The sequence below is a fragment of the Kazachstania africana genome, chromosome 3 (genome assembly GCF_000304475.1).
Source record: "Kazachstania africana CBS 2517 chromosome 3, complete genome".
Lineage (NCBI taxonomy): Eukaryota > Fungi > Ascomycota > Saccharomycetes > Saccharomycetales > Saccharomycetaceae > Kazachstania > Kazachstania africana.
The window spans coordinates 551627-563541 of record NC_018942.1 but is presented as its reverse complement, the minus strand read 5'-3'; the positions used below and the strand labels follow the sequence as shown (position 1 = coordinate 563541).

Here is an 11915-nt window from a genome sequence, read left to right as displayed (position 1 = left end):
AAACGTGTTTTGGATCAAGCTTATATTTGTGCTTTTTTTTTAAGCATGAAAAGAGCATCCAGATTGAGATTGCACTTACATGTTCGTAAATATGCAGTGGACAGTTCCCGAAAAACTTTTGGATTATAATCTTTGTCTGTACATTCTCTACAATTCAGTTCTTAATTTTTCTATTCCCCGTTAGATTTTCATTGAGAAACGTTTAATGGAGGGGTTTCACCAATTTTTTTTGAAAAATTTGATATTATGGAGGTCCTTCTTTAGCTCATGGGCCTGTCAACTAATTAACATGCATAATTTAGTAAATATTTATAACCCTTCAAGCTGTAGCTATATATCGAATAAAGTAATGTGGTTGAGTTAAGGTAATTATATATTTTTAGAAACAAAAAACCATTAACGTTCTTACATGGACATTAATCAATGGGGTCCCAGCCTTCAATCTTCATTGTCCCTTTTTCCATCAAATTGGTGTGGAATTTAAATGCATTTTTCAACATATGTGGCTCGTGTAGACTATTTTTCTTCTCACAATAATGTTCAGACCTTTGTACATATTCAATCAAAAGATCTTTATAATCAGGATGGGCACATTGTTTTATTATTTCGCGAGCTCTTTCTTTTGGTGACAATCCTCTTAAATCTGCCAGGCCTTGTTCCGTTACTATGACATCAAGATCGTGTTCTGTTTGGTCGACATGAGGAACCATTGGCACAATTGAGGAAATTCCCGTCGGGTCGATCTTCGTTGGTCTTGCTGATGGTGCATGCATAATGGAAATCTTTGCATTTCTTAAAAAGTCGGCTGACCCACCAAGACCATTTAACATCCTAGAACCATTAACATTTGTAGAGTTCGCATGTGCGTAGATATCTACCTCTACCGGTGTATTCATCGCAATTACGCCCAAACGACGGATTAGCTCTGGATTATTAGAAACAACTTGAGATCTTAGACAAAGTTTACTTTTGAATGAATCCCAATTGTTGAAGACTCTTTTGAAACCGTTTTCAGTTAATCTGATCGAAGTTGCTGTAGCATAATCTAAAGAACCATTTTCAAACAAATCTAAGAAGGAATCTTGCAAAACTTCTGTCCACACATTTAGATGTTTAAAATTTGCTGTAGCCAAACCTTCGATGACGGCATTAGCAATATTACCGATACCACTTTGCAAAGGTAACAAAGTTTCAGGTAACCTACCATGATTGACTTCATTTCTGAAAAATTCCACTAGATGAGAGGCAATACCTCTGGACATTTCGTCACTGGGTGAATTAGGGGGAACTTTATCTCTTGTTGTAGATTCAACAATTGCAATCACTTTTTCAGGGTCCACTGGAATCGAATCAACACCACATTTATCATTTACCTTAACATAAGGGTATGGTTTCCTGTAAGGAGGATTTACTGGCATATCAATATCGTGTAAGCCCTCAAAAGATGGTGTGGCAGTATTAACTTCTACTATAACTTTATCAGCAACACTGATAAACTCAGGAGAGCCACCTACCGAGGGCCCTGGGACGATTGACCCATCCTCCTTTATTGCTGTGGCTTCTATAATCATATAATCCAAGATCTTACCGTCCGTTCTTTCTCTCGTATAGAAGCCATATGTCAAATCCTGTGGGAACATGGAAAGGTGCTTATCAAAAAAGTTGATCCTTCCTGCATTGATTGCTTTTGCAATCGGTTTTCCAACTTGATGTGGAGCTCTCTTAATAATCATATCATGATTGGCCCATGCTTCTTCCTCTGGACCAGCTGAAGCTCCCACAAAAAGATTGAATCTCAATTTACCTTGTAGATTATTTTTTTCAACATGACTAATTATTGCTTGCGGAACTGCCTTTGGTGTACCAACACCAGTAAAGCCAGACCAACCAAGGTATTGGCCATTCTTAAACAAAGAGACCAATTCATGTGGTTCTCTCACTTTGGCTAAATAAGGTGCGTATCTTATTCTTTCTTTCAATGCTTGTGAAATAGTCATCTTTTAGTAAATAGGGTACAAAACCTAGGATGGGCTACAATCCCTCGAGAAACTCTTTTCGACCAGCAAAATTCTTATTGTGCGTATCTAGATCTCTACTGTCTTCTAACCTCGTACAAGATCTAATTCTGTTTATATATAGTTCGGAATAGGTTGAGATGAAAAAAAATTTGACTTGTTGAGAATTCAACTGTTCTGATAGACCAATATTATACGTTTTCACTCATATATAGCATCTTTAATAGTAAAGTATCCAATCAACTTCAAAGATAGTATTTCTCGGAGTCGTTTCTGTGAGACTTCCTTTTTCCAAGCGAGGCTCTCTCCCGAGGATTTTAAAAAGGAAGTCTCACAGAAATTGCCAAGAAATCAAAGTTGAAGCCAACGTTAGAAAATTATGCAGCTTCTCTCTCTGCTCAAAAGGCGGAATCATTCATATGAATTTTGGTGAAAAGACTCCTGTGCTTCTCTTTCTTGGGGAAGAAAATGTTTAGTTTTGCCCATAATGAATGGAAATATGTATTAGTGCGTATATACTCGTGGATATATATGTATTGGAACGAAGGAAAGAAGTAACGTGGGGCTGTTGTCAAAGCCTCCAGGATGACAGAGCGGGGCTGCAAAATGGAATTCTATTTTTGTTTTGTAGGAATATGAGGTGGAACGTTTATTTAGCAGAATATTTCGTTCCACAGCAACTTTTTCAAGTCCTTTGTAGTAAGAACATCTTTGAAATGATCGAACTCGAAGAAAGTAGGCGAAATTGGTGCACCTTCTGGTTCATCATTTGGATCGTGGTATGTCTTCAAATATGGATGTCTCAATGCCTCCGCTGCTGTGATTCTTTTACTAGGATCAAATACTAGCATTTTTTTCAAAAGATCAACGCCTAATGGATTGACATGTGCAAAAACTTTCTCCCACGGCACAGGATCATATCTTGGTACGGTCATTATATATTCTCTTGCTCTTTTACTCTCAATGCATTGTAAGTCTTCGCCTGTTGGCGTACCGATTAATCCGAATATGAGCATTAATTGATGCCTATAATCTTTACCTGGGAACAATGGTCTCTTAAGAAATAATTCTGCCAAAATGCAACCGCATGACCATACATCCATGGCTTTTGAGTATTTGGCCGCCGTTAGCATGACTTCTGGTGCTCTATACCATCTTGTCGCAACGTATTCAGTCATACCATTCTGTTTTGAATATGCGTCACTATTGTTATGTTCATCAATAATTCTAGCTAATCCGAAATCACAAACTTTCAAATCACAATTGGAGTTTATCAGTAAATTAGAGGGCTTCAAGTCTCTATGAATTACGTTAGAACCATGTAAAATTTTGACAGCTCTCAATGTTTGATAGATGAAATACTGTATATGATCGTCACTCAATTCTTGTGTAGAGATAACACGGTGCAAATCCGTTTGCATTAACTCTTGAATGATATAAACTTCATTGAAATTCTCAAAGGAATCCGGTTTTTGAATGTCAAAAATCGATATAATATTCTCATGCTGAAAATGTTTCAAGATTTTTATTTCACGAAGTGTTCTTAAGGCAAATAATGGTTTATCAAATGGTTCAATTTTCTTAATGGCAACAATTTCACCGGTGGGTTTATGAGTTGCAGAACATACCACTCCGTATGCACCTTCTCCGAGTAGCGACTTCAATTGGAAGTCGCTCGATATGTTAAACACTATCTTTTTACCCATTTCAACTCTAAGAATATTTTGATTTGTATCACAGCGCAAGAATCGGAAGAGGTCAAGAATAAATGCAAGTTCAAAAATACCAGGACTCGTGGATATAAATATCAAGACTCTTCAATATAAATATTTCAGCAGGAACTTTTTTTAAACCTCATTACATCAAAATTTCCAAATTACGTTAAAAATTGCATCGAGAAAAAACTTTAAAGTTTTCCTACTCGCCGTTTAATATGTATCATCATGAAACTTTTTCTCTTGGGCCGCTCTAGGCTGATTTATACTGTGAACCATTTGCCAGCATTGTGAGACGTTTCAGGCTATACTTTGCTTTGGATGCGTTTGAGAAAACTTGAGACTATCCAATAGCTAAGATACAAGAATACAGAACGTATTGTTACACAGTGTGATATATCTTACGACAGGATAGGAATGTTTTTGGGATTACCTTTATAAAAAGGAGATTATTCTCTGACACATATTTCCCTCTGTTTGATTATCGATCAATGGAGTGATCCTATTCTCAATTAAGACATTTTACATTATTTTACAGTTTAAAATAACCATCTTGAACTTCCTTTTATAGAAAAAAAATAGCAGATTGGAACCTTCGCTGTGTGTTCAATTTATTGTTGTTACTTTCTTGTAAATCCGTATGCTATCATAATATTGAGTAGCCCATCTGGATCTCAGCACTTTTTTTTAATTAAAGATCAATAAAGTCACTAGGAATATTATTTCATCTCGATATGTATTTTTATTATCACGCGGGAACGCACACATCGAAAAGATAGAGGGGTAGGTACTTAGATCTAAAGCAACAGGCATTACACAAACAAAAGCATTGCTTCAAGTAAAGGTGCATTTAAAAAAAAAGGTAAGCTAAGATAAGAAGAAGCATACGCTGTAATGAGACAACTGCAACTACGTGTCTTTTTGTCTTTATTACTATCTCTTCTGGAGTTAGTAGCAGCATTTACCCCCAAGGTAACGAAGTCAAAAAGTTCAAATTCGTTTACTATTGAGGTGTTCGATGATTCTACCACATTACTGAGACTAGAGGACGCAAACGTTCTTATTACTACTGACAATGGTGCTACCTGGGATACTGTAGATAAAATCGATGGCAAGGCACTGTGGCTTGGCATTGACGAATTTCATAGTCATGATAGGGCCATTGTAACTGTTGAAAACAATAAATTTTACATTACTGAAGACCAAGGCAAGTCTTGGCAGCTCATAGAACTAGATTTACCGGAAAATGAAGAAGGACAATGCTTCATCTCCACTCATCCTACAAATAAGGACTACTTCGGTGTGCACTGTAGTTTATGTGCTAAAGCTAATGAATCTGGAAATAGAGACCATCAAAAAGGAAATACTCACGAAGATGGGAAAAAGGGCCACGATTCTGAGAACGACGATAAAAACAAAGAGCATCAAAAAGAAGACACACACGAAGATGGGGAAAAGGACCATTTCAGAAAGCGTTTCGAAGATACATCTCTTAAGCGTCGTGGATTAAATCAATTCGCAGAAATTGGTAAAAATTTGATTACTGAACTAGGTGACATGTTTGATGATTTATTTTCCTCTGACGATGAAACCTTCACCTGTGAGGGAATCTATCTTGTATCTTTCGATCATGGGAAAACTTTTACTGGTATTGCTACTCAGGATGATTCCCAATCTAAAAAAAGTCAATATACTGAGACATCGTGTTCGTTTATCAAATCAGGTGAAGATTTAAAAATTCCATCCAACGATGAGTCTACGTTATTCTGCAAATATCAGAAAACCTTTTTTAATAAAAAGAAAGGAGATTTAATCGAAGATAGCACTGAATTATTCACTGTATCAAACAAAGGGAAAGTGGTTAAAAGTTTAGAATTTTTCAATGATAAAACTGTAAACCATTATAAGATATTAGAATCTAGTGTTGTGGTTGTAACACAAGACGATAAATTCAATAGAAACTCTCCAAAAAAAGTTTGGGTTTCAAGGGATTTTATCAATTTTAACCAAGCTTACATTCCTACTCAATTAAGGTACACTGTCTCTGGCCAAATCTCCGAAGATTCATTGGGAAGAATTATCCTACCTATAGTGAGGCGTGAATCTGATGATGAGAGGTCAAAAGAACGATTTTCTGAGATTTTAATTTCTGATTCGACCGGTCTTAAATTTGAAACTCTCAGATGGGCACGTACAGGTGGAAGAACATTTACACATGTATCTAAATTGGATTTTCTCAAGGGCACGATGATCTCCTCATCTTTCGGTCCTACAAGCTTTGAAAGAGTGGGCGACAGTGAACATGCCTTTTCTGATAGGATTACAAAGATTACGGTAGACGCTGGTGCCAATTGGCAAAACTTAAAAATCGTAGACCCTGAAAATAAGAGTTTTTTCTCTTGTGATATTGATGACGTTGAAAACTGCTCTCTTCAAACGAGTCGTGTCTTTGACACACCAACTGCAGGTATACTAGTGTCCATAGGAACCGTTTCCGGCACATCTGAAGTTGATCCAAATGATCAACAAACCTTTATATCAAGAGACGGAGGTTTGACTTGGCAGCTGATATTCAAATTTCCAACATTATGTGAGACTGGTGATATGGGTAATGTCATTATTGCAGTTCCATTCAATCCAGACGAAGATGGTGATCCAGAAAGTGAAATTTATTATTCTTTGGATCACGGTCATACTTGGGCGGAGTATCAGTTACAGGAACCAATTATTCCATTTGAAATAGTGAGTACCACTCCCGATGGTTCAGGTGTTAAATTTATTTTGAATGGCTTTGACCTAGCAAATAACATGCTAACAATGACCAATTTCATATATACCATAGATTTTACTGACGCCTTTGACAAGAAAACGTGCGGTAAGAATGATTATGAAAGGTGGGATTTAGCTGAGGGAAAATGTGTCAACGGTATGAAATACAACTATATGAGGAGAAACAAGGACGCAAAATGTTTGATCAATGCTGTTTTCGAAGATTTGAAGCTAGATGAAGAAGTTTGTGAGACTTGTACTGAAGACGACTATGAATGCGCTTTCGAGTTTTCGAGGAATGACAATGGCGAATGTGTGCCTGATGACAGATTGATGTCAATTTCTGGTCTTTGTAATAACAAACAAGGCCAAAAAATTAAGCTAAAACCAATGGTTTTGAGGACCAGAAATAAATGTAAGAAAGAACTTGATATCTCCCTCGTTGAAGTGAGCTGTGGGGATAGATCTGGTTCGGGAAATGGTGAAAATAAAATTTTGGTCACTGAAAACACCTTTGAGGACAATATTATCTTTTATCAATATTTTGATACGTCTTCCGATGAGTCTTTAATATTGGGAACCTCAAGCTATGACTTTTATGTTTCACATGATGGTGGCGAAACAAATGAAAAGATTGATACAAATGGCGAACAAATCATTGAAATTGTATTCAATCCATTCTTTAGTGAAACTGCTTACTTTTTTGGTTCCAGGGGAACTCTCTTTGTTACACATGATAAAGGACATAGCTTTTTTACTACAAAGTTACCTGATGCCGTACAGCTAACCCTCCCACTAGATTTTCATGCCAAGGATAAAAATTCCTTTGTTTACTATGGAGGAGAAGATTGTGAATCTATTTTGAGCCCTCAGTGTCACGCTGTTGCATATATAACAAGAGATGGTGGCCGGTCGTTCAGTAAGTTACTGGATAATAGTGTTCACTGTGAGTTCGCCGGTTCTAAATACCAAGACCCATACGATAAAAATTTGATTATATGTCAGGTTAAGGAAAGAAATTCTGATAAGAGATCATTGGTTTCTTCCACTGATTATTTCAAGAATGACAAAAAAATACTATATGACAATATAGTTGGGTTCATGACATCTGGTGATTATAGTATTGTAGCCGTTACCCATGGTGATAGAGAACTAAGAGCCTACGTTACTCAAGACGGTGATGAGTTTGCAGAAGCCAAATTACCAAGAGATCTAGCTGAATTAAGGCAGCAAACGTTTACGGTCCTCGGATCTGAAACAGGCGCTATTTTCTTGCACATGACCACCAATAACGAAATGTCTCAAGCTAATGGAGACCTACTAAAATCTAATTCAAATGGTACCTCTTTTGTAACTTTGCAAAAAGGCGTGAACAGAGATTTGTATGGGCGTGTTGATTTTGAAAAGATTCAAGGGCTTGAAGGAATCATTCTGATTAATTCTGTTGATAATGCTGAGAATTTAGTAGATACCAAACAAGAAAAAAAACTTAAGACGAAAATCACCTTCAATGATGGGGCAGATTGGACCTACTTAACTCCCCCATCGAGAGACTGGCAAGGAAATAAATATAAATGTAATTCCAAGTCGCTGGAAAAATGTTCCTTGAATTTGCATGGATACACTGAAAGAACTGATATTAGAGACACCTATTCCTCTGGTTCAGCATTGGGTATGATGTTTGCTGTTGGGAATGTAGGTGAATATCTACTACCTGCTGATGAGTGTTCCACATTTTTAACTATCGATGGTGGCAATACCTGGAAAGAAGTAAAGAAAGGTTCATTCCAATGGGAGTATGGTGATCACGGTAGTATTTTAGTTTTGGTTCCAGAAAAACAGGTGACAGACACATTATCATATTCTCTGGATTCAGGCAAAACTTGGAATGACTTTAAATTTACAGAGGAGAAAATTTTGGTGAAAGATATTATTACAGTTCCCCAGGATTCGGCCATGAGATTCTTATTGATCGGAGAAGCTACAAATATTGCTGGTAAGTTATCACGCACTTTTACGATTGACTTCTCTAATATGTTCAAAAGGCAATGCCTTCTCGATATTGACGATGAGTTTCATGATGATTTTGAGTATAGCCCACTTTCCCCTGACACAGAATGCCTATTTGGACACAAGGAAGAATATTTGAAAAAGATACACGATGACTGTTACATTGGACATGTCCCACTATATCAATTTTCTAGGATTACCAGAAATTGTACCTGTCAAAGGAGCGATTTTGAGTGTGATTATAATTACTACAAGGCTAACGATGGCACCTGTAGATTGGTGGAGGGTTTAACTCCCTTACCAGCTTCAGATGTCTGTAAAAAAGATTCGGACTTAATTGAATTTTCTGAACCCACTGGCTATAGGAAAATACCGCTTTCCACTTGTCAGGGAGGCTTGAAACTGGACGCTAATACCGACACGAAGCCATGCCCTGGTAAAGAAGCTGAATTCAACAAAAAGTACGGGATTAGTGGAAGATCCTTCCTTTTGATCTTTTTTATTCCTTTCTTACTATTCATCTTTATCCTCTGGTTCATTTATGATCGCGGTATAAGAAGAAACGGTGGATTTTCAAGATTTGGTGAAATTAGATTAGATGATGACCAATTGATTGAAAATAATAACACGGATAAAGTGATTAATTCAATTGTAAAGGGTGGACTTGTCGCGGTATCTGCTGTCTATTCTGGTTACCAATTGTTTAAACGTTCAACTAGAGGGCTTCTGCAAAAATTTGGCGGTAGATGGTCTCAAAGGCGTGGCCCTAGTTACTCATCTTTAATGCATGATCAATTTTTGGATGAAGCGGATGATCTGTTAGCTGGGCATGACGAAGATGCTGACAATTTATCAAGCTTCATGGATCAAGAAAGTAATTTTGATATAGAAGAAGATTCACAAGCTGAGTCTGGTACAAACATAGAGCATAGCCCATATACTGATGAGGTGCATAACTCAGCTCAGGATGATGAAAATGATGAGACGCATAACTCAGATCAGAATGCTGAAGATGAAGAGATTCTTCAACAAGTTGATCAAGATGACATTACAGAGATGTGATTATAAAGATGGCTCTACGCTGCATGTATGGTTGTACCATAGTTAAATGACTTTTTGAAACTAGTATCAAAACTATATAACATTTTGTAAAAATCATCAAAGTTACATTTTTCTTTTGTAGCTCGGAGGGGTGACGATATAATTTTTTCAGTTGAAAATGTGCGATGCTTGAAAATCAATTGAAATAGCCAAGATAAAATATATTGGCACTAGTACATTTACATATATGGTTGGGCAAACAAAATTTTCTAAAGAATGGATATTCCTCAAAGTGTTATTGTACGTATATTGTTTGCTTGTCTTTCACGGAGACGGAATTACTAACAACGTTACCTAAAAGAACATCTCGAGATGAAAACTTTGATTCGGAAGTACAATTAGACTTATTGACTTGGAAACAATGGGTAAATAATGCATTGAGGCGATCATACGGTATCTTTGGAGAAGGACTTGAATACTATTTTATGAATCAAGAACAGAAAATTGCCTTTTTCAAAGTTAATTCCAAAGACGAAGAACAGTTCTCATCTGCCATTGCAACATATACATCTACAGACGAATTGGTTGGGTCCCCGTTAGTAGCTTCAATTATTCAGAAGACATCCAGACTATCTGATTTGGAATGTAACAAAGATGACGAGCTCTGGATGAGGAGGGAAGAGGAGGAGCTAGAGTTTTGATGTGATTACGAAGATATCGAATGTTACAGAATGCATATACCATCTATACTTGATAATTACATAATTTATACCCACTGGAAGAACCCGCATGAACCGCCTTTATTATTTGAATCCCCTTGTGGTCGATGACACGCCCAAAATCTTTTGCCAGGATTTGCGGCTGTTCTGGATGTTTTCAGAATAGCCTCTTCACCATGCTTGCACAATGGAGGTTTACCAAAAATGTCTTTGAATGATAGCGTTTCTCTTTTTACCTTTGAGGTAGTGAGTGGCTTCGGTGGTTGAATCACTTCCTCGTGAATTGTAGGTTTATCAATGACAGAAGAGTCTGGAATTGACCGTTCAAAAAACTTGTCGATTGACTTACTCCTTGGAACTTTTCTAGGTTTTGTAACCTTTTTTGACAATGCTAGGTTTTCTGATGAATGAGTACTTGACATTTTTGAAAACATTGCCAACACATTGTGATTTAGTAAATCATATTTGTATCTGCACTCGAATTTGGGGATATTTACATTGCCAGAAGGGCCGCAGCTACTATTAAGGGAGCTAATATCAAGGTCTGCATAGATTGGACAATGATCGGAGCCCATAACATCTGGAAGTATGTTTCCATCCACTAATAATTTTTTTATATGGTCACTTATTAAGATAAAATCCACCCTAGAGCCAAAATTGTTTGGCCTATAATTTTTTAATGAATTCCATACAGTATACATTTTAAGTCGTTCTCTTCCTTGTATATATCTTGTTGAGTCGACTAGAATGCCGTCTTTTGCCAGTTCAGGAATTATTGAATCGGTTAACATATGATTCATTAGTCTTCTATGTGGAACATCGGGATTCATGATAAATTCTTTAGCCTCTAGAGGATACTGCTTCTCGATTGCACTTCCTGTATCAGTTGGACCAAGTTTTATTGAGGAATCCTCTAGGCCAGCGGCTTGGTCAATCAGATCACGACATACATTTAGATCACCCATAAGAACAGTCCTTTTGCCGAGAGCTTCCAGGTTTCTCACTCTTTTGAAAAGAAGCCTCAGGAATTTTAACCTGAATAATTCACCCTCATCGGTCAAACCAGAGTTCGCAGGACAATAGACAGAGATGACTACAAGATTACACGCTAACTCTACCATTACACACCGTCCCTCTGAATCGATGTGTAACGCTTCGTTTTCGTCTATCATTTCGTACCCACCAATGCCAACGGTTGGATCATCTCTATATTTTACAGTTTTATCTCTTGATATTTTGACACTAAGAGCCCCTGTTATACCTTCCTCTGCTTTAAGCACTTTTAATTTGTGATGCAGTGGGTGATCCTCCGGTGGTATTCTTATCCAGCAACCCACACCAGAGTAGCCTTTCTTCGATCTTGGGATAGATATAAATGAATAGAATGAGTTGATTTTACCCCACTTGGTTATAGATCTTTGATCTATCTTCATCTCTTGAAATGTAATAATATCAGCTTTCAAATAATCAAATACGTCAAGTAAACTATTATTCATCCTAGAAAAAGGATCGTAGTGGAAAAAGGTACCTATGGCGTTTACATTGAAAGTCACAAGCCTGAGCACGTTGTCATTGTCCTGCTTATCTGGAATATCCGTACATTGTGCCATGTTTAGCATTAGCTTATTTCCATTTTGATAGTTCCA

At 37.0% G+C, this 11915-nt stretch overlaps 5 protein-coding genes across 5 annotated transcripts; 2 read left to right on the top strand and 3 right to left on the bottom strand.

Moving 5' to 3' along the window:
• Positions 1 to 416: 416 nt before the first annotated feature.
• Positions 417 to 1997, bottom strand: ACH1 (acetyl-CoA hydrolase; the record flags this gene model as incomplete). The annotated part of the gene is made up of 1 exon (XM_003956364.1): positions 417 to 1997. The coding sequence occupies one exon, from the start codon at positions 1995 to 1997 to the stop codon at positions 417 to 419; it is 1581 nt and encodes a 526-aa protein (XP_003956413.1).
• A 671-nt stretch (positions 1998 to 2668) lies between these two features.
• On the bottom strand, positions 2669 to 3721 carry FUS3 (mitogen-activated serine/threonine-protein kinase FUS3; the record flags this gene model as incomplete). Its single annotated transcript, XM_003956363.1, has 1 exon — positions 2669 to 3721. The coding sequence occupies one exon, from the start codon at positions 3719 to 3721 to the stop codon at positions 2669 to 2671; it is 1053 nt and encodes a 350-aa protein (XP_003956412.1).
• Positions 3722 to 4624: 903 nt separating this feature from the next.
• PEP1 (type I sorting receptor) lies at positions 4625 to 9571 on the top strand (the record flags this gene model as incomplete). The annotated part of the gene is made up of 1 exon (XM_003956362.1): positions 4625 to 9571. The coding sequence occupies one exon, from the start codon at positions 4625 to 4627 to the stop codon at positions 9569 to 9571; it is 4947 nt and encodes a 1648-aa protein (XP_003956411.1).
• Positions 9572 to 9797: 226 nt separating this feature from the next.
• Positions 9798 to 10251, top strand: POP8 (ribonuclease P; the record flags this gene model as incomplete). Its single annotated transcript, XM_003956361.1, has 2 exons — positions 9798 to 9850; positions 9912 to 10251. 2 exons carry the CDS (start codon positions 9798 to 9800, stop codon positions 10249 to 10251), a joined length of 393 nt encoding a protein of 130 aa, XP_003956410.1.
• A 65-nt stretch (positions 10252 to 10316) lies between these two features.
• Positions 10317 to 11879, bottom strand: APN2 (DNA-(apurinic or apyrimidinic site) lyase APN2; the record flags this gene model as incomplete). The annotated part of the gene is made up of 1 exon (XM_003956360.1): positions 10317 to 11879. One exon carries the CDS (start codon positions 11877 to 11879, stop codon positions 10317 to 10319), a length of 1563 nt encoding a protein of 520 aa, XP_003956409.1.
• Positions 11880 to 11915: the final 36 nt, after the last annotated feature.